Source organism: Marmota monax, unplaced genomic scaffold (assembly GCF_021218885.2).
Source record: "Marmota monax isolate L192 unplaced genomic scaffold, Marmota_monax_Labrador192_F-V1.1 WCK01_AAM20220418_F8-fsc00018, whole genome shotgun sequence".
NCBI classification, from domain to species: Eukaryota; Metazoa; Chordata; class Mammalia; order Rodentia; family Sciuridae; genus Marmota; species Marmota monax.
This window is the reverse complement of record NW_026692201.1, coordinates 5115539-5137964: the sequence shown is the minus strand read 5'-3', so window position 1 is coordinate 5137964 and position 22426 is coordinate 5115539. Positions and strand designations below refer to the sequence as shown.

Here is a 22426-nt window from a genome sequence, read left to right as displayed (position 1 = left end):
TTACAATTCTTTTTTTTTTTTTTTTGAATTTTTTAATATTTATTTTTTAGTTTTCGGCAGACACAACATCTTTGTTTGTATGTGGTGCTGAGGATCGAACCCGGGCCACACGCATGCCAGGCAAGCGCACTACCGCTTGAGCCACATCCCCAGCCCTGCATTACAATTCTTAATACTCCTTTATATACAATTTATCATATCTCTGTTTGTATATAAGGTATGTTGACACCAAATTCACATCTTCATACATGTATTTTGTATAATGATAACCATCTCCTTCCACCATCCTTGTTGTTCCCCTTCTCCTTCCCTTTCTCTCCCACCCCTATTCCCTATCTAGATGTAATCTTCCTCCCCTGCTCTCCCTCCCTATTCCACTTTGAGTCACCCCCCTTATATCAGAGAAAACATTCGGCATTTGTTTTGGGGGGATTGGCTAACTTCACTTAGCCAATCTTCTCTAATGCCATCCATTTCCCTGCAAATGCCTTAGATTTGTACATGTAGCTTTCTCTAATTTTGATTCTTTAAATTAATCCTAGTTGGTTTTATGGATGAACATTAAATATACACTCATCCCACCAAATTCCCTGGCTTTACAAACTATGTACATTTCTATTGCTGAAAGCCACAGTCTAAATGTCTTATGTGTTTATGAAACTGACAGAGTCACTGAAAATGTTAGTTTTATACTTAATTCTTGTCATTAAAACTCTGCTTTTTAAAAGCATAATATGCCAGGTGCAGTGGCACACACCTGTAATCCCAGCAGCTTGGGAAGCTGAGGCAGGAGGGTTCATGAGTTCAAAGCCAGCCTCAGCAAAAGCGAAGTGCTGAGCAATTCGGTGAGACCATGTCTCTAAAAAAAATCCAAAATAGGGCTGGGGATGTGGCTTAGTGGTCAAGTACCTCTGGGTTCAATCTCGGTATCTCCCCCCAAAAAAGTGTAATGCAAGTGTTTAATTAGAGCAACTCTTGTGTAACTTATACCTTTTATGCTTAGTTGTCCATTTCTCCAAAATATGAAGTCCACTGCAGAAGTGATTCCAGACCTTCAGAGCCATGGTGAACTTCCTGAAGTAATGGTAATGAACACCTGTCTACTTCAGCAGTCTGTGATCATGTGATTGAAAACTGTTTTGAAGAGTAATTGCTCATTATAAATAAGTAAATAAATAAATTCCATGACTATCTACTAAGCCCCTATCAAGTGCTAGGTGCAGATGGGGATACCACGTAAACCAGGATGGTACAATCTCTAGCTTCATGAAAGGTACAATCAGTTCCTTCTACTTTGGGGCTCAGACTCTTTCAGACTTAAGAGTTGATCAGCTCCAAGCTAAATGGATCTCACCTGTGATCTTCATCTGGCAAGTAGTAAGGCCTGACTTCCTACTTGGCCTTTTTTAGGAATGAATGCCCAGCAAAATCATAAATCCAGATAATAGGTTGACCCCCTTAAACTGAGAAATCCTATTAGTTCTCTGAGATATAAGCCAACTATCAGTTTGATAGATAACAAACACATACCACCTTATTTTGGACTGTTATGTTTGTCATCCCACAGAAAGAAAACAAAGCAATTTTCTGTTCACTTGGTATGTCTTTTATATTTGAGAATTAAAAATTGACAGTGAAACCAGGTATGTTGGTGCCTGCCTATAAATCCCAGCTACTTGGGAGGCTTAAGCAGGAGAATCACAACTTTGAGGCCAGCCTGGGCAGCTTTGAGACCTATTTCAAAATAAAATTTAAAAAAGGTCTAGGGATATAGTTCACTGCATGTACAAGGTCCAGGCTTTAATCTCCAGTACTGCAAACAAACAATAAAATCTAATTCAAAATGGCATTGAAGCTGGGCGCGGTAGTGCAATCCTGTAATCCCAGGGGCTCTGGAGACTGAGGCAGGAGGATCACAAGTTCAAAGCCAGCCTCAGCAACTTAGCAAGGCACTAAGCAATTATTGAGACGCAGTTTCTAAATAAAATACAAAATAAGGCTGGGGATGTGACTCAGTGGTCGAGTGCCCCTGAGTTCAATCCCTGGTACCCGTCCCCTGACCCCCGCAAAAATAACATTGTGATCATAAGTGGGTGTTTAAGTGTGATGATTGGGTTTTTATGCCATTTTGTGAGATGTGTCTCCCTCAAACCTTGTTACAATGTCTGTATGTGACCCATTTGATGTAAAAAGGTGAAGGGTGTGACATTGAAGCTGGTCATGGTGGTCCAAGTCTGTAACTCTAGCAACTCAGTAGTCTAAGGCAGGAGAATCACAAGGTTGTGGCCAGCCTCGGGAACTTAGCAAGACCCTGTCTCAAAATTAATTAATTAATTAATTAATAAAGGGCTGGGACAATGGCTCAGTGGTAAAGTTCCCCTGTGTTCAATCAACTGTACCACAAAAAAATAAAAATTTTTAAAAAGTGGCATTGAAGAAAATATTTGGAGACATATAAATAGGTTATTCTTACTGTTTTTTTTCTTTTCACACATGCTAAACAAGTTCTCTGCCACTGAGCCATACCCCGAGCCCCTTTTAAAAATAGCTCATTTTTTAAAAAATATTTTCTTTGTTGTAGATGGACACAATATCTTTACTTACTTATTTATTTATTTTTGTTTGGTTCTGAGGATCAAACCCCGTGCCTCACACATGCAAGGCAAGTGCTCTACCACAGAGCTACAACCCCAGCCCAAAATAGTTCATTTTTAAAAGGAAGAAACATACATTCCAGGTGTGTAATAATAAACATATATTTATTAACTAAGGACAGAGGCTGCACCTCAGGGTTCTTCTTGCTCTAAACATTATTATAGATTCTGATTATCTTAAAAGTATTCACCATGGAATGTACCATATATGTATCATTGTTATGTTTGTTTATATGAAGTATCCCCCAAGATTCATGTGTTTAAGGCTTAGTCTTCAGTGTGTTGCATGTACTTTGCAAAGTACAGAGGTGGAGCTTTGGGGAAGTGATTGGATCATGAAGGCTCTGACCAAATTAATGGATTAATGCGTTGATGGACTAATAGTTGGATGGCATTATTGAGAGGTGATGGAAACAGTAGGAAGTGGGGCCTACTTGGTGGAAGTAGGTCACTAGGAGCATGCCTTGGAAGGGTATATCTTGTCCCTGGCCCCTTCCTCCCTCTCTCTGCTTTGTGGCTGTCACAAGATGAGCAGCTTTCCTCCATCATGTCCTTCTGCCGTGATATTTCTGCCTTGGAGCTGGTCAGCTCTGGAAGACTGAAGCTGGTCAGACTGAAGCTTCTGGAACTGTGAGCCAAAATAAATCTTTCCTCCTCCAAGTTTTTTTAATCAGATAGTTTTTCCCGGTGACGGAAAGCTGACTGACACAGTCGTCTAAGAACACATGTACAATCTTGCAGATGTTTGCAAATGGTTAATTATTTTGCATTTAGAGCACTCCTTTTAGCATAAACATTTGAGGATGGGCTGTGTTTAGAAGATGTTGGATCCTCAATAATAATATGATGTCCCACTCTCTTATGCAAATTTTTACTTAATAAAGAATTTTCTTTTTTGAAGGAAACTACAACCGAAAACAATCTTGAATATTCAGAAGCAGTAAATTCTATAGGGCCAGGTAAGAACTTGGAAGTAAAATGTTTATTTAGGAGGTAGAATAATAATAGTTACTCATTGATAATATATGTACTTGAGGCTTAGTTGATTAATTCCTATTTAATCATCACAATAATCCCTATGATGTAAGTATTATTATTAGTTTCAGGAAACAGACGCAGAAAGGTGAGATAATTTATCTAAGATCAGAAAGGCAGTAATAAGTAGCAGAGCTAGAACCGGCCCATGCATTGTGTTTCACTAAACCCTTATGCTCTGTTGCCCCTCTCCATGGTAGAATTGGACAATTTAAGCAGGAATCCTATCTGAACTCCTTAGTTTTTAATTTCAAACCATTTAGAACTTCATATCTCTCATCTATGAAAAGGTGATACCATCTCCTGGAATAATCGTGGTAAGGATTAGTGAGAATGCATGTAAAGCATGTCTTTACTAATCATAGAATGGGTCTTGGTACTCATAAATGAAAGAATGCTAACGAAATACAATCATTAATTCCAAAGTTGCCAGGTAATCATGGAACATGTAACAGGTAACACATGTCAAGTGTGTTCTAGACAACAAGCTATTCTAGATTTATTCTAAAGGTCCAATAATAAAAGACTAAGTAAATTAAAAAAAAAAACTTGGAAGCAGCACATGGGATTATATGTATGTGTAAATATATTTGTATGCAAAGATTTGAGAAAAAAGTATTTGTGGAGCTGGGGTAGAGTGCTTACCTCACATATATGAGGCACTGTGTTCAATTCTCAGCACCACATATAAATAAATGAATAAAATAAAAATGTCCATCAACAACTAAAAAATATTTTTTTAAAAAAAATTTGTAATTGTCCAAAGATCTCATAGATCAGAGCAGCACTGAAATGGAGACTATTTTATATTGAAAGAAACTCAGGGTTCTTCTGGCATTTCCAGAGTGAATGCAGGACTGAATCCATGGTAATCAATGTGTTTCAGATACAAACTAATGTTGAAAGGCACCACGCAGCAAATTTCTCTCCTGAGGTTTTAAAATGGGAAAGTATAGAATTCCAGGATGCTCCTAATAAGCACATTTCTAGGTCCCCATGTCAAGTAGGGTACTGGGGTTCATGCTCCCCACATTCTGGTTTCATGGAAAAAGCTAGAAGAGAATCCCAAACTGGGGATCATGGATAGCTGTGGAAGGTCCTAGTCCATCTGTAGTAGATAGGCAGAATCATGGTATGGAAAGAATATGGTATTAGGATTGAGAGAGATGTGACTGTGAATCCCAGCTGTGCCTCCCTTCTCTCCACAGAAGTGGCACAGGACAAAACCCAATGGTTTCAAGAGGCAAAGAATCTGAGTGAGAAACTGAGAACAGTCTACACCAGTGCCAGTTTCCGCCACATGTCTTTGCTGGAGCTCTCTTCCAAAGTAGCCACTGACCACTTGCTGGGTTGTGATCTGTCCATCATTTCAAAGCATATCAGCAGCACTGTGCAAGAACCCATGGTGTTGCCTGAGGTCTTTGCCAACTTGAACTCTGTAATGTGTGTGGAAGGTGAAACTGGTAGTGGAAAGACGGTCCTATTGAAGAAAATAGCTTTTCTCTGGGCATCAGGATGCTGTCCTCTGCTGAACAGATTCCAGCTGGTCTTCTATCTCTCCCTTAGTTCTACCAGACCAGACCAGGGGCTGGCCAGCATCATTTGTGACCAACTCCTAGAGACAGAAGGAACTGTTACTGAAATATGCCTGATGAACATCATCCAGCAGTTAAAGAATCAGGTGTTATTCCTTTTGGATGATTACAAAGAAATGTGCTCATTCCCTCAAGTCATAGAAAAGCTGATTAAAAAAAACCACTCATTAAGATCCTGCTTGTTGATTGCCATCCATACAAACAGGGCCAGGAACATCCGCCGATACTTAGATACGATTCTAGAGATCCAAGCGTTTCCCTTTTATAATACTATCTTTCTATTACGGAAGCTCTTTCCACATAATATGACTCGTCTGCGAAAGATGATGGTTCACTTTGGAAAGAATACAAATTTGCAGGGAATTCAGAAAACTCCCCTCTTTGTGGCAGCAATCTGTACTAACTGGTTTCAGTGTCCTTTTGATCAGTTCTTTGATGATGTGGCTGTTTTCAAATCCTATATGGATTACCTTTTTTTAAAGCACAAATCTATAACTGAACGTTTCAAAGAAATTATATCTTCCTGCAGTAAGCTGGCCCTGAAAGGATTTTTTTCATCTTGCTTTGAGTTTACTGACAATGACCTCAAAGAAGCAGGGGTTGATGAAGATGAAGATCTAACCATGTGTTTGATGAGCAAATTCACAGCCCAAAGACTGAGACCAGTCTATCAGTTTTTAAGTCCTACTTTTCAAGAATTTCTTGCTGGGATAAGGCTGATTGAACTCCTGGATTCAGACAGGCAGGATGATCAAGATTTGGGACTTTATTATTTGAAACAAATTAAGTCATCCATGATGGCTGTATTTCCCTATGAGAATTTTTTGAAATATGTTTCCAGCCACCCTTCATCAAAGGCAGGGCCAAAACTTGTATCTCATTTGCTTCATTTGGTGGATAATAAAGAATCATTGGAAGATATGTCAGAAAATGATGACTACCTGAAGCACCGTCCAGATATTTCAACATATATGGAATTTCTTAGGGTGATATGGCAACTGGCTCCAAACACTTACTATTCACTGGTTTCAAAACAGTTATTGGCTCTTGCTCTAAAAATTGCTTATCAAAGTAACACTGTTGCTGCATGTTCTCCATTTATTTTGCAATTCCTTCAAGGGAGAACACTGACTTTGAATATACTTAATTTACAGTACTTTTTTGACCACCCAGAAAGCCTGTTGTTGTTGAAGAGTATTGTTGTCTCCATACAAGGAAAGAAAAGGAAAAATTTCCCAAAATTTTCATCCCTGGAAAAATGTTGGGAAATCAACAAATCACAGGTACCAACTATAGATCAGGACTATGCTTCTACCTTTAAACCTATGAAAGAATTTGAGGAAAATGTAGCTGAACAGGAAGAGACCATAAACAGCTTTCTGGATTTACAACACAGGGCGCCACCAGACATCAGTGCTGGCTATTGGAAACTGCCTTCCAAGCAGTACAAGATTCCCCTGCTGGAAGTCCAGGTGACCAGTGTGGATGCTGTGGATCAGGAGATGCTCAGGGTTCTAATGGAAGTTTTCTCAGCTTCACAGCACATTGAACTCCATTTAGATCACAGCAGTGGCTTTATTGAAAGCATCCGCCCAGCTCTGGAGCTAAATAAGACCTCTGTCACCAAGTGCTCTATACACCAGTGTGAACTCTGTGCCCCAGAACAGGAGTTGCTTCTCACCCTGCCTTCCCTGGAATCTCTTAACATCTCAGGGACAATCCAGCTACAAGGTAAACCTAAATAGATTTGGGGTGACTGTTCCAATGTGACACTTTATTTCTTCATTCTTAGTTTTTAGGTAGATGAAAATTTCTGAGGACATGAGACCAAAAATGTTCCTTGATAGAATGGCATAAAATAAGCTTTGAGTCTGTAATTAATGAAAGACCCCTGAAAAATAGAACGGTTTTCAGATAACTGAGATAAAATTAACAAAATAAGATGGGTGTAGTGGCACATGTCTTATAATCCTAGTGACTCTGGAGGCTGAGGCAGAAGGATCACACCTCTGAGGCCAGTCTGGGAAATTTAGGAAGCCTCTGTCTCCAAATTAAAAATGAAAAAGGTTGGCAATGTACCCTCTCTCCAGTACCCCTGGTTTCAATCCCCAGTTAAAAAACAACAACATGGAGCTGGGGTCGTGGCTCAGTGGCAGAGCACCTGCCTAGAATGTGTGAGGCATTGGACTCCATCCTCAGAACCACATATAAATAATAAAAAATAAAGGTACATCAACAACTAAAAAATATTTTTAAAACAACAACAACGTTAATATCAATATTTAACTAGTGACTTCTCTTTGTAAACAGATGTGAATTACTTGTTATTAGCAAATAATGATCTATATATTAAATGATGCTTAAAAATTACCTTCATGCTAACTACCTGATGGAAAAAAGTGCTTGGCTTCTCCAGAAAAGAAAAGGATAAACAGGAAATAATGTCTCTCATACATTTGTGTCTTCTAAGCAACATATGATCATTTTAGCGTAAACATTGTCTACCTCTCCTTAAATTTATTTCTTTGTACATATATTTTTTGATGTCATTGTAAATGGCATTTAATTTTTTTTTTTCATTTTCTAATTGTTGCCGCTCTTAACTTTGACTTTCAACAATCTGAAGTATATCTAGTTGTGCTTTGCTTTGCGTATGTCTTACTTGAGGGTCATTCAGCTTTTTTTTTTTAATTCTGTGGGTTGATATTTATCATTAAATTTAGAAATAGTTTGACTATTAAAAATGTTTTTACTATGGTAAAATATATATAATAAAATTTTCCATTTTAACAGGTTTTTTTTGTTTGTTTGTTTGGTACTGGGGATTGAACCTAGGAGGGTTTAACCACAGAACCACATCCCCAGACCTTTTTATGTTTTATTTTGAGACAGGGTCTCGCTGAGTTGCTGAAAGCCATGCTAAATTGATGAGGCTGGCCTCAAACTTGTGATCCATCCTCCTGCGGCAGTCTCTGGGGTTACAAGCATGCACCACCCTGGTTCTGTTCTGTTCTTTCTTTCTTTTTCTTTTTTCTGCAGTACAGGGGGTTGAACCCAGTGGTACTTAACCACTGAGCTATTTTCCAGCATACAACCTTGCTTTTTTCTTTCTTTCTTTTTTTTTTTTTCTCCAGACACAGATTTATTTAGGATAGCAGTTACACATTTAAGTGAGAATGCAGTCTATGTCAAGGGAGAGATGTCTTTTAGGGGTAAAATAAGAAGTACACATTCAAGGGAGAATACCAGTCATCTTAAGAGTGAGCAGTTTGGGGGATAAAGAAGGAGCACACATTCAAGGAAGGATTTGGGTGATCTCCAAAGGGAGAGACAGCCTTTGCTCTTTTTTTATTTTGAGACAGAGTCTCAGTAACTTGTCTGACTGACCTTAAAATTGCTATCCTCCTGCCTCACATTGTTGAGTAGTCAGGATTACAGGCATGTGCCACTGAGTCCAGCCCCTTTATTTCTTTTTGTAGCTGAATGATATTCATATATATAAAATGAAGGTCCAATATATATATCACATTTCTTTTTTTTAAGCTTTTTTAGTTGTCAATGGACCTTCATTTTATTTATTTCTAAGTAGTGCTGAGAATCGAACCCGGTGCCTCACACATGCTAGGTGAGTGCTCTACCACTGAGCCACAATCCCAGTCCCTATATATCACATTTCATTTAGTCATTGCTCCCTTGATGGACGCTTAGGTGATTTCTGTCTTCTGGCTACTGTGAACAATGCTGCAATGAACATTAGTTTTACAAGTATCTGTTTGAGGCCCTGTTTTTTAATTGTTTTGAGTATATCCTATGGGTAGAATTTCTGCTTCATATGGTAATTCTGTTTAGCTTTTTGAGGAACTTGCAAACTATTCTTCAGTGGCTATACCATGTTATATTTCCACCAGTTATATGCAAGAGTTCTAATTTCTCCACATCCTCAGTTTTTATTTTCTTTTTCTTTTTTTTTTTTTTTTGCTAATCATAAAACCATCTAATAGATGTGAAATGTTATCTCATTGAGCTTTTGATTTGCATTTTCTTAATGACTGAATGATATTGAACATCATCTTTTCATGTTCTCATGATGGCTGTATCTCTTTTTTTTGAGAAATGTCTAGTCAAGTTCTTTGTCCATTTTAAATTTTTTTGTTGATATTGTTGTTATGTTGTAGAAGTTCTATGTATATTCTGTATATCAAACCCTTATTAGAAATATGGCTTGAAAAATAGTTTCTCCTATTCTGTAGATTGTAATTTCACTTTATAGTGTTCAGTGCACAAAAGTTTTAAATTTGATGAGGTCTAATTAATTAATTAATTGTTTTTCCCTAGTGCTTTTGATGTCATATCTAAGAATCCATTGCCAAGTCCAAGGTCATGAAGATTCACCCCTATGCTATCATCTAGGAGTTGTATGATTTTATCTCTTACGTTTGCCATTGATCCATTTCAATGAATTTAATTTTTTTTTACATTCTCTTGCTTCTGCAAACTCAATTGTTCTCACGCCAGTTATTGAGGAGATATTTTATTTATTTTTGTAAGTCCAGAGAGTCACACAGGGCTTCCCATATAGAATGTAATTAGTACAGGCTGCAGGTAGCAATGTCTGCATATGCATACTTTCTAAAAAAGAAAACTTAATGGTATCTGACAGGTTTTCATTTGAAAATGTGAAAATAGCTGATGAATCAAAATGAAAGTTTCTACATTTCTATTTGGAGCACTGTAATAATGAGAAACGTGTGCCACTTTCCAGATCAAATCTTTCCTAACTTGGACAAATTCCTGCGCCTGAAAGAACTGTCTGTGAAACTAGATGACAAACCAAATACTTTTTCAGTCATTCCTGAAGAATTCCCAAACCTCCACCATATGGAGAAATTATTGATTCATATTTTAGGTGAAGATGATTCTTCAAAACTAGGTAAGCATGGCTCAATTTATTTGTCTTTGCATTGGTTAGAGAAACTACTTTTAATTTAAGAATTAAAACTTTTACAGGTATTAGAATTCCAGGACCTCCTGTTGATATCAAAATCAGAGGATGCTCAAGTCCCTCATTTAAAATGGTGTAGCATTTGCACATAACCTACACACATTTTCCTATGTACTTTTTTTTTTCAGAATTGGGGATGGGGCCCTCTCCCACTGAGGTATATCTATGGTAAATTGTGGGAATAGCATTCTTTCTCATTAAGAAAGCAGAGAGCTCTTTGTAATTACTGAGTGTTTACTACATTCTTGGAACTCTTCTAAGTACTTCACAAATTTTAACTTATTAAATCTTCATACCCATTCTGTGAGGTAAGGTACTATTATTATTGCCATTACAGCTGGGGAAATTGAAGCACAAAGAAGTTAAGTAATTTGCTCAAGTTCATACAGTTAGGAAACATAGATTGAAAGACAGAAAATTTGACTCCTAAGTCTGACCTTCTTAAACCTTAACATCCTGCCTTTCCAAATTAGTTTGTGGTTCTTTTATTTTGTTTCTGTTTAAGTTGTTCTTACATTGCACCTTACACATTTGCCAGCTCAGGGGGATGAATATGTAATTGATAGCATTTTCCTGTTGCTAGCCATCTTATTCTCATGGTTGATGGACAGTTTGTGCAACCTTCCTTTTAAAATACAATATTCGCAAAACGACTTAGTCACTATCAGTTCCTTAATTTAGTAAGTGCTGAACACTAAAGACTAAAGAAATGTAAAGCTCCATATGAAATTGACTACAGAGTTACATGCAAAACTTCATTGAAATTGAAGCTGAAAGAGATAGTTTTCTTAAATTTGCCAGCAATTTTTGAATCAAACTTAGGTTTTTGCTTTAAAGTTGTCATCATTTTATGTTTCTTTGCATAGCATTTTTATTGTGTAAATGCAATGTACAAACTTAGAGACAGGATGTTAAAGCTGAAAGTGACCTTATGGAGTCTTTTGTTATGGTTGTTTTTGTTTTTAGTACCGCTGGGGACTGAACTCAGGGCCTTGCACCTAACTATGCAAGTACTCTTAACAACAGAGCTGTACCTCCAGCCTTTTTTTATTTTTTATTTTTTTTATTTTTTTTGAGACAGAGTCTCAGTAAATCTCTCAGGCTGGGCTTGTGATTCTCTTGCCTCAGCATGCCAAACAACTAGGATTACAGGCATGTGCCACACCATCTGGCTTCTGAACCCTAATTTTTTAGAAAAGAAAACTGATCCCCAGAGAGAGTCAGTAATTTGTCCAAGTTTAAATTGCTCGTCAGTCAGTTGCAGAACTTAAATACAAGTCCAAAGCAACCTGATTCTTAGATCATTATATCATGGTGCCTTGTTTGAATTCAATATTGTTGGAACAAAACAATAAATTACAAGGCTGTTTTGATAGAAATTTGTAATTTGGGGCTGGGGTTGTGGCTCAGCGGTAGAGCACTTGCCTAGCACATATGAGGCCCTGGGTTCAATCCTCAGCACTACATAAAAATAAATAAATAAAATAAAGGTATTGTGTCCAACTACAACTAAAAAATAAAAATACTTAAAAAGTTTTGTAGTTTCCTCTAATTTCTGAAAACCCTTGATATTTTACAGTCACATTGATTCAGAATTCTCCAAACCTTCGTGTTTTCCATCTGAAATGTAATTTCTTTTCGAATTTTGAGTCTCTCATGACTGCACTCACTTCCTGCAAGAAACTTGAAGAAATTTGGTTTTCTGAATCATTTTTTAATGTCATCCCATTTGGTAAGAACTATAAACTTAAAATTTTGATTTAAGATGTTTCTGTGGACTATCATATTAAAAGGCACTCTACAAAGTCAAAGTCACTATAAAAAGAGTCAATATCTTAAAATGCAGTTGATGTCAAGGAACATTTTATACTTGATCTTTAATGAATTTCTCAAATAATAAAGCTTAATTGTTTCTATAATTTTAAACATTTTTATTGTTGGGGCTGGGGATGTGGCTCAAGCGGTAGCGCACTCGCCTGGCATGCGTGCGGCCCGGGTTCGATCCTCAGCACCACATACAAACAAAGATGTTGTGTCCGCCGAAAAACCAAAAATAAATAAATAAATTCTCTCTCTCTCTCTCTCTCTCCTCTCTCAAAAATAAAATAAAATATCCAAACTTTAAAAAAAAAAAAACATTTTTATTGTTTCCAGAATCGTTTTCTGAGCAAGGATTTGTATCCTCTTAGTCAAACTAATTCAGTCTGAATTATTTTATTAATGTTGATCACTTCTCAAATATTATTTAAAGATGTTACTCTTTGTTATAAGAAATATAAGTGATATAACTAAATTTTTATTTTCTCTCTCATAGTCACCATTTTGCCAAATTTTCTCTCTCTGAAGATATTAAATCTTTCATTCCAACAATTTCCAGACAAGGAAACATCTGAAAAATTTGGTATGTTTTCAAAGCAGTTATTTTTACTTATTCCTTATTCCCTCCCTCTCTCAACCCCTTTCTTCTATTTTTAATTAGCTACAACAAAGCAAGATATGTACTGTTGGGCTGGGGATGTGGCTCAAGCGGTAGCGCGCTCACCTGGCATGCGTGCGGCCCGGGTTCGATCCTCAGCACCATATACAAACAAAGATGTTGTGTCCGCCGAAAACTAAAAAAAAAAAAAAAAAAAAGATATGTACTGTTGTCCTTCAGTATCCACTAGATTGTTTCCAGGATCCCTGATTGATACCAAAATCAGAAGATACTCAAGTCCCTCATAATGGTGTAATGGTATAGTATTTGCACATAACCCACACACATCTTCCTCCTTCCCCCCACACCCCCAGTATTGGGAATTGAACCTAGGGGTCCTCTACCACTGAGCTATGTCCCCAATCCTTTTTGTTTTTTGAGACAGGATTATGCTAAATTGTTGGGGCTGGCCTTGAAATTGAGGTCTCCTGTCTTAACCTCCCAAGGAGTTGGGATTGTATGTATGCACCACCGTGCCTGGCTTCTATATACTTTAAATCAATTCTAGATCACTCATACTCCTTAAAATAATGTAAATGCTATGTAATAGCTGTTATGCTGCATTGTTTAGGGAATAATGATGTGGAAAAATTGTCTTGGAAAAATTCCTTGAATTTGTAATCTTCCTGCCTCTGCCTCCTGAGGTGCTGGGATTATGGGTGTGCACCACTGTGCCTGATTAAATATTTTAATTTTCTGTACAAAGAGCTAGTATGGGGCTGGAGATGTGGCTCAAGAGGTAGCACCCTCACCTGGCATGCGTGCGGCCCGGGTTCGATCCTGAGCACCACATACAAACAAAGATGTTGTGTCCGCCGAATACTAAAAAATAAATATTAAAAAAATTCTCTCTCTCTCTCTCTCTCTTAAAAAAAAAAAGAGCTAGTATGGTTCCTTTCAGTGGGCAGATGTCTTGGATAATCTATTCAAGGAAGATTACATAGTCTAACTAATGAAGACTATATCTTTGTGTGCTAGTGGTGTCGTTGGCAGTATATATTAAAGCTGTATTTTTGGATCAAACCTTGCTTGGTGTGAGCAAAGGATGAAAACCAGAACTGGGGCGGAATTTCTGCAGCTGGCTCGCATACAGCTGTGGGTGACCCATCCTGCTTTCAGAGACACAATGAGGCAAAAGGCCCAGATTTTGATTTCTAGTGATTTTTTGTTTTTGTTATGTTTTTTGGTTCTGGGGAAGGTCCTTACTGTGTCACTGAGCTACATCCTCAGCCCCCAGATCTTGATTTCTAAATTTTCTTTTCATAAAGGAACCACAGTCTATGGAGCAATGGGTCATTCAAGAACTGAAACTGGGAAAGCCTAGAAGTTTGTTTTATGCTAGAAAGTATTCAAAAAACTTTAATGCATAGAAAAATTTTTAAAGAGATTCACAATGTGGCATGCTAAGGAGGGGTCAAAGTGGAAATGAAGGTTATCAGAGTGGTAGATGGTGAGGTTTTAGTACTCAGTGTAAATTTCCTCAATGTGGAAATCATTGAAGATGATTTTTTTTCAGTGAGTATAGATGGGAAGAAAGGGAGTGGGATGGGAAGAAAGGGGGTTGAAAGCACTGCAGAGCTACCAGAGTAACCACAATTCACCGTAAAAAAGAAAATGGAAATATAATAGGCATCTTAGACTTCAGGACAGTAGAAACCGGTCAGGGGAGGATGGAGGAAGTGTGTGCTACCCCTTTTCTCGTTCCCATGGAGAGGATGAGGAATGGCCTTTACGCTACATGGAGTCTTCAGATGGTGCATGATTTTTTAAGTTACAGACTACTGATGTATAGGAATTAACTGTACAAAGAGAATAGCTTTTTTTTTTTAATTTAATTTCTCTGACAGCCTATACTTTAGGTTCTCTTAATCACTTGGAAGAGCTGATCCTTCCTACTGGGGATGGGATTCGTCAAGTGGCAAAACTGATTATCCAGCAGTGTCAGCAGCTTCAATGTCTCCGAGTCCTCTCCTTTTACCAAGTTTTGAATGATGACAGCCTGATGGAAATTGGTGAGCTATTCTTAGAGAAAGGATTTCAGCTCACAGGGAAGTGGGTGGGGGCGGGGGGCTACTCAAGCTTTCCGCTGCGAAGTATCTATAAACACATTTGCCTCTCCTGAAGTTTTCAACCTACTTCCTCACTCTTACTATCATATTGTTCCTTCCATGTCCTTCTGTGGATTTAAATTCATCCTAGTCAGATCTGGACGTTCAAGAACGCCTCCCTTTTGAAGCTATCCAAGCCTGCAAGTCTCTATTCTTTTGTTTGTGTGTGTGAGAGATACTGGGGATGAAGCCAGGGCCTCACATATGTGTGCTAGGAAAACACTCTCCCAGTGAGCTACATCCCCAGGCATGTCTGTATTCTTGACAACTAATGTTTCAGACACCTGGCCAAATATTTTCAAAGTACTTTTTTTTTCAATTGAAGATTAATATACATACAGAAAGGCATAAAACTCTTTTAAGTATACAAATCAATGACTTTTCCAGTGAACATACTTGAAAATACCCATACCACATATGGGTAACAATGAAGCAGATTAGCACACAGAACATCAGGGCTGAGGGTGTAGCTCGGTGGTAGAGTGCTTACCTGGCATGTGTGAGAACCTGGGTTCAAGCCCTAGCACTTCACACACACACACACACACACACACACACACACACATTTGGCTTATTATGAATAATGTCTCTATGAATATTCTTATACATGGCCACACATTTATTATGCCTGTTGCTCTTTATGGTCTCCTGTACTTCCTTTCATGAGGGGGTCACATTCCTTCTGTCTGAAGACCTCCTGTAATATCTCTTTTCCAGTGGGTTAGCTGGTAATGAACTGTCTTGTGTTTTGATTGTCTGGAAATGTTTTATTTTGCCTTCATCTTTGACATGTATTTTTTTTTTCAGGGAGTATAGAATTCTGTCTTGGCATTTATCTTCTCACCTTTCTAGCTTGCATTGTTTATTTTGTTTAATGAGCTGTCTGCTTTTATGTCATGTTATCTTTTCCCACTGTGGTGGATTTTAAGATTTTTTTTCTTTTAAAGAGTTGGTGTCTCACAAGCCAAGTACAGTGGTGCACACCTATAATCCCAGCAGCTTGCGAGGCGGAAGCAGGAGGATCAAAGTCAATCTCAGCAATTTAGCAAGGCCCTAAGCAACTCAGTGAGACCCTGTGTCTAAATAAAATACAAGAAAGGGTGGGGATGTGGATCAGTGGTCGAGTGCCCCTAAGTTCAATCCCCAGTACCCCTGCAAAAAAAGAGATGGTGTTTCACAGCTCAGTGTGGTAGTGCAGGTCTCTAATTCCAGTTACCTGGGAGGCTGAAGCAGGAGGATCACAGGTTTGAGGCCAGCCTCCTTAATTTAGCAAGACCTTGCCTCAAAATTAATTAATGTTTTCCAGCATCATTTATTAAAGAGGCTGTCTTTTCTCTTACATATTTTTAGGCACATACATACACACACACACACAAAAACAAAACAAAACAAAAACAGATGACTGTAGCTGTGTGGGTTTATCTTTGACTTCTATTGTATTCCCCTGGTTTGTGTGTCTTTGTATGCCAATACCATGGTGCTTTTGTTACAATGGCTCTGTAATATAATTTGAAGTTGGGTATTGTGATGCCTCCAACATCATTGCTTCCCCCCCTTCTCCTCTTCAATAATGGAGATTGAACCCAAGGGCACTCTACCACTGAGCTAAATCCCTATCCCTTTTTATATTTTGAGACAGGGTCTTGAACTCGGGGTCCTCCTGTCTTAGCCTCCTGAATCACTGGGATTGCAGGTATCACCATCATGCCCAGCTCCTGCATTGCTATTTTTGTTGAGAATTGCTTTGGCTATTCTGGATCTTTTGTTCTTGCATATGAATTTTCGGATTGCTTTTCCTAGTTCTGTGAAAAATGTCATTGGTATTTTAATGGGATTGCATTGGATCTATATATTGCTTTTGGCAATATGGCTATCTTTGGGGCTTTTAAAGAGATATTTAAAAATACACTATATTTGGCGGGCTGGGGTTGTGGCTCAGAGGTAGAGCGCTCGCCTGCCATGCGTGAAGCACTGGATTCGATCTTCAGAACCACATAAAAATAAAATAAAGATATTGTGTCCACCTATAACTAAAAGATAAACATTAAAAAATTATATTCAGCATTTCCTACCTTCATTATGATGGTGGTGGCGGGAGAGGAAGCTGATTTAAAAACCCTCATCTACCATCATTGAAATAGAAGTCCTTCTGATTCTCTTTTGTTTTTGTAGCCAAGGTTGCAATCAATGGAGGCTTCCAGAAGCTTGAGAACTTAAATCTTTCCATCAATCATGAGATTACAGAGGAAGGATACAGAAATTTCTTTCGGGCACTGGACAACCTGCCCAACTTGCAAGAGTTGACCATCTCCAGGCATTTCACAGCCTGTATCAAAGCTCAGGCCACCACTGTCAAGGCTTTGAGTCAGTGTGTGCTGCGCCTGCCACGCCTCACCAGTCTTCAAATGTTAAGTTGGCTCCTGGATGCAGAAGACCTTGCATTGCTTGATGCCATGAAAGAAAGACATCCTAAATCGAAACACCTGATTATTTCATGGAAATGGACACTGCCATTCTCTCCAATCATTCAGAAGTAAATAATTCAGCTAAGAACTGCTGATTCAAAAAATATTTAGGCTGGGCACAGTGGCACACATGTAATCTCACTGACTCAGGAGTTGAGGCAGGAGAATTGGAAATCAGAGGCCAGCCTCTGCAATTTAATGAGACACTGTCTCAAAATAAAAAGTAAAAAGGGCTGGGGATGTGGCTCAGTGGTTAAGTACCTCTGGGTTCAATCTCCGAGACCAAAAACATAAAATAAAAATAAAAACCTAATTATCAAAACCATCTTTTTTGGGGGGGGGGTGGTATCAGGGATTGAAGTCAGAGACACTCAACCACTGAGCCACATCTCCAGCCCTCTTTTGTATTTTATTTAGAGACAGGGTCTCACTGGGTTGCTCAGGGCCTTGATGAGGTGCTGAGGTTGGCTTTGAACTTGTGATCCTCCTACCTCAGCCTCTCAAGCTACTAGGATTACAGGCATGCACCACTGTACCCAGCATCTTATTAAGTACTGAATACTAAAGAATAATCATTAAATGTGTAAGACTTGTAATAATGATAATTTTAAAAGTCTGCTCACCCATTACTGAATCTAAGAAACAAATCATCACCAGTACCTGTGCAGGCTCTGAATGATGCTCTCCTGCTATTGATTAGCTCTACAATCACTAATACAAAATGAACCCTCCACTGTCAAGGTCCACAAGGAGAGGGTGTGAAAGGCACACAATCTACCCCCACAATATGAAGAAACGTTCAATTTGGGTAAGAAGTGGCTAATTTAATAATTGAATTAGTTTCGCACAGAAATAAGACAAGACTTGACTTTAACACAGGATTCAGATGAATCTCTTCCAAGAGATATTTTTTAATCTTTGCAGGATTTCTTTTACATATTTAGCCTTGGTATAGTGAGTACCATTTCTTTGTACATTGCCAATGTGAAGAAATAGGGTTCAGGGGAAAATGCCTTTATTCCAGAGGCTTTTGAGAGCTTAACATATGTATAATGCCCTTATGATTTCTTATGAACCCACTCTACTCAGTATAACTATGATAGAATCCCACTTAAAAAACAAAACAAAAAAACCTTTTGGGGCTGGGAGTAAGTCAGTGGTAGAGTGCTTGCCTAGTTGTGCACAAGGCACCGTTTGTTCCTAGTACCACACACACACAAAAATTAAACTCCTCTTAATATTTCTTTTTTTTAATATCTTTATTTTATTTTTACGTGGTGCTGAGAATTGAACCCAGTGCCTTACGCATGCTAGGCGAGTGCGCTACCACTTGAGCCACATCCCCAGCCCTCCTCTTAATATTTCTAGTTGCATTACAGATTTCTGGATATATTAATTAGCTTGACTGTGATAATCATTTATCATTTCACAATGTATGTTGAATCATCACATTGAATACTGTTATGGTTTGGATGTGAGGTGTCCCCCAAAAGCTCAATTGTGAGATAATACAAGAAGGTTCAGAGAAGAAATAATTGGGTTATGTAAGTCTCAACCCAATCAGTAAATTAATCACCTGATGGGATTAATTGAGTGGTAACTAAAGGCAGGTGAGATGTGGGTGGAGGCAGTAAGGGGTTGGGGGTGTGGCTCTAAGGTATATATTTTGTATCTGGGAGGGGAGTCTCTCTCTCCACTTTCTAATCATCATGTGAGCTGCTTCCTTCTGCCACTCTTTTTCAACATTATGTTCAGCCTCACCTGGAGCCCCCTGGAATAGAGCTGGCTATATATGGACTGAGAACTCTGAAACCATGAGCCCTCAAATAATCTTTTTATCCTCTACAGTTGTTCTGCTTGGGTCTTCCAGTCGCAGTAATGAAAAAACTGACTAAAACAAATATCCATGTCGGTACAACTTAAATATATGATTTTTGTTTGTCAATTATACCTCAATAAAGTTGAGGAAAAAAGATTTCTGGAAGACTATTTTAAAATGTTAATACCACTTACCTCTGGGATGAGAGACTAGAAGGCATTTTTATTTTTCACTCCCATCCTGTAGTTTTTTTTTTTTTAACAGTTGCCTATAATATTATATTTAAAATAAAAAATAGGGGGCTGAGGCTGTAGCTCAGTGGTAAAGTGCTTGCCTCGCACGTGTGAGGCACTGGGTTCAATCCCCAGCACCATATAAAAATAAAGATACTGTGTGTTCATCTACAACTAAGTATTTTTAAAAATAAAATAAAAAATAGGGCTGCAAGCTGGGCATGGTGGTGCATGCCTGTAATCCCAGTGGCTCGGGAGGCTGAGGCAGGAGGATCATGAGTTCAAAGCCAGCCTTAGCAATGATGAAGCGCTTCGCCATTCGGTGAGACCCTGTCTCTAAATAAAATACAAAATAGGGCTGGGGATGTGGCTCAGTGGTTGAGTGCCCCTGAGTTCCATCCCTGGTTCTGTCCCCCCCCCCCAAAAAAAGGGCTACAAAAAATAATAACCTGGAGATTAAGGCAGGAGGATTGAGAGTTCAAAGCCAGCCCCAGCAACTCAGCCCAAAGCAAATTAGTGAGACCCTATCTCTAAGTAAAATAAAAAAAGGGCTGAGGATGTTACTCAATGGTTGAATGCCCCTCGGTTGAAATCCCCAGTACCCCCCCCCCCAAAAAAAAATCCAGTTCCGGTGGGAGAGGAGACAGGTTCGCTAGTGCTATTTAGTTGCAGCATACAGAGGTGTGGGCTTGGGGCACTTTGCTAAGAAGAGTCAGGGGTGGGGGACAGGGCTGCATGTGGTTAACTACTTGGTACTGGTGAATTGGGCTCTGTAAAAGGTGTAATAGGAGTTGGGCACTGCACCATCTGCCTGTAGGAGCACACTGAACTAGGAAAAGAAGCCCCTTCCTCAGCGGTATCCCACTACTGACAAGGCTTTACACTGAGCCTGCTGTTAGGACAAGTTTTAGAGGGTCTTGCAGGACCAGCAATGAAGGCTGATAACTTGATTAACTGGTGTAAGTCAGTAAGAGTGTGGATGGAAAAGAACCTAAATTTCTGTCTCCTTGAGTACACACTCCAGCCCACTCTGACTTCCTGCATCCTTTTACTGTGCTCACATGGAAAAAAAATCCCTTACCCTTTTGAGACAGGGTCTCAGTGTTGCCTAAGCCAGACTTGAACTCATGAGCTCAAAAGGATTTTCTCACCTTTACCATCTAAGTAGCTGGGACTACAGGTATGTGCCACTGTGCTGGGCTTGCAAAATCCCCTATATTTTCAACCTCTTTTCCCAAACATTCCCTGCACCTTCTTGATCTAACTTCTTATTTTCAGGCTTTTTTTCTTTTTTTACCATGACCCACAATTAGAAATATATTTTACATCAAAACACACACATAGAGCTGGGGTTGTGGCTCAGCAGTAGAGTGCTCGCCTAGCATGTGTGAGGCGCTGGGTTCGATCCTCAGCACCACACATAAAGATAAATAAAAGTATTGTGTCCAACTAAAAAAAAAATGTCAAAAAAATTAAAAAACATACATGAATACAAGTGTCATGTAAATAACTTACTAAAACAAAGCTATGTCAAGTATTTTATTAATATCCAGAAATACACAAGAATTATAATTATAAAAATACAGAAATACATATTTCCTTGAAAGAGTTTGTTTTATGTTCTGATAAATGTTCTTTCATCCTTATGTTGTCTCCCACCAGGCTTTTATCTCCTCCATTCCATTGTCATAGCTGTTTTGAGCATCGTGAATGACTTCCACACTGCTGGATTAGTGAACATTCCTATCTTCATCTTGTTAGCAGCATGGAACTGATCTATTGGTGGCTTTGAGATAGCCTGTTACCCCCTCCCCTTCCTCCTCAAAACACTTTTTTCCACTGGCTTCCAGGACATGGCTCTTGGCTTTCTGGAACCTCCCTCATTGAGAGCTTCATCTCAGTCTCCTTTGTTGTTTTTCTTCTATCTGATCTAACCCTAGGGGTATCCCAGGGTTCTCTGACATCTCTGAACCCAGAGGCATTCTACCACTGAAGTACATCCCAGACCTTTTTATTTTTTGAGACTGGGTCTTGCTAAGTTGCCCAGGCTAGCTTTGACCTTGTGATCCTCCTACTTAACTAAACCTCTGGAGTTGCTGGCATTACAAGTATGTGCCACTGTGCCCAGTTCATCCTCTCAACTTAAAAATACTTCCTCAGTTATCTCAACCAGTTGAATGGCTTTAAAATTTTCTGTCTACACCAATTTCTACACTTCCATCTCTAGCCAAGACCTATTCTCTGACGTCTCCCCACCCCTGAGAACTGGGGATTGAACCCAGGGTCTCACACATGCTAGGCAAATGCTCTACCACTGAGCTACACCCTTATCCCCCTCCACTCATACTAATGGGAATCACAAATGTCACATCTCTAAAATCTAAGTCCTATTCTTCCCCTCCACAAAAAGTCCTTTCACAGGCTTCCTTCACACTAAACCTTCTCCTCCCAGTTGTTTAGCCCAAACCCTTAGTGTCACTGGAGTCATCCCTGACTCCTCTTTCATATTCTGCATCTAACCTACTAACAAATCCTGGTGACCGCACTTGGAAAACACACTCAGATCCAACATTACCCACTGGTCCGAACTAGCCTACTTCCTTCTTTGGCGCCTGTAGTGTTTTCAACATGTAGCTGGAAGGCTTTCTATAGTCAGAGCATACTATACCTCTAGTTCAAAATCTTCCACTGGCTCCCAGATCAAAGTAAATGCTGAAAACCTTACAATGGCTTACACATGGCCTGACCCTTTGCTACTTCTGTTCCTCTACCTCCCAAATCTCTTCTTTCCCTCTCCCTCTTGGCTTCCTTGCTGTTCCCTGAACATTCCATACCCACTCTTGTGCAAGGCCTCTGCACTTGTCATTTCCTTTTCCTGGAAGATTCTTTCTTGCTTTGGTTTGGATATGGTTTGAGCATGTTCCTTCAAGGGTTCATATGTTAAAATGTAATCCTCATTGTGTGGTATTAAGAGTAGAAACTCTTTCTGACTCCAGTGTTTAGAAATGGAGCCTTTTGAGGGCTGGGGATATAGCTCAG

General features: G+C 39.0%; 1 protein-coding gene and 1 non-coding gene across 3 annotated transcripts in view; both read left to right on the top strand.

The window, feature by feature from the left end:
- Naip (NLR family apoptosis inhibitory protein) overlaps window positions 1-17568 on the top strand; it is a 34929-nt gene extending 17361 nt beyond the window's left edge. The window contains exons 8-16 of one of the 2 annotated variants that reach the window (XM_046427470.2): window positions 1004-1085; window positions 3556-3613; window positions 4898-7015; window positions 10047-10214; window positions 11866-12018; window positions 12601-12687; window positions 14610-14774; window positions 16510-16563; window positions 17043-17158. In XM_046427470.2, coding sequence (XP_046283426.1) covers window positions 1004-1085; window positions 3556-3613; window positions 4898-7015; window positions 10047-10214; window positions 11866-12018; window positions 12601-12687; window positions 14610-14774; window positions 16510-16517 — 2839 coding nt within the window. In that variant the 3' untranslated portion in view covers window positions 16518-16563; window positions 17043-17158. Of the gene's footprint in view, window positions 1-1003; window positions 1086-3555; window positions 3614-4897; window positions 7016-10046; window positions 10215-11865; window positions 12019-12600; window positions 12688-14609; window positions 14775-16509; window positions 16564-17042 lie in introns of both variants that reach the window. The other variant, XM_046427467.2, reaches the window with a different exon arrangement.
- LOC124082873 (small nucleolar RNA U13) lies at window positions 2083-2186 on the top strand. The gene has a single exon (XR_006848528.1). It is a non-coding gene; the product is annotated as a small nucleolar RNA U13 (small nucleolar RNA).
- Window positions 17569-22426: the final 4858 nt, after the last annotated feature.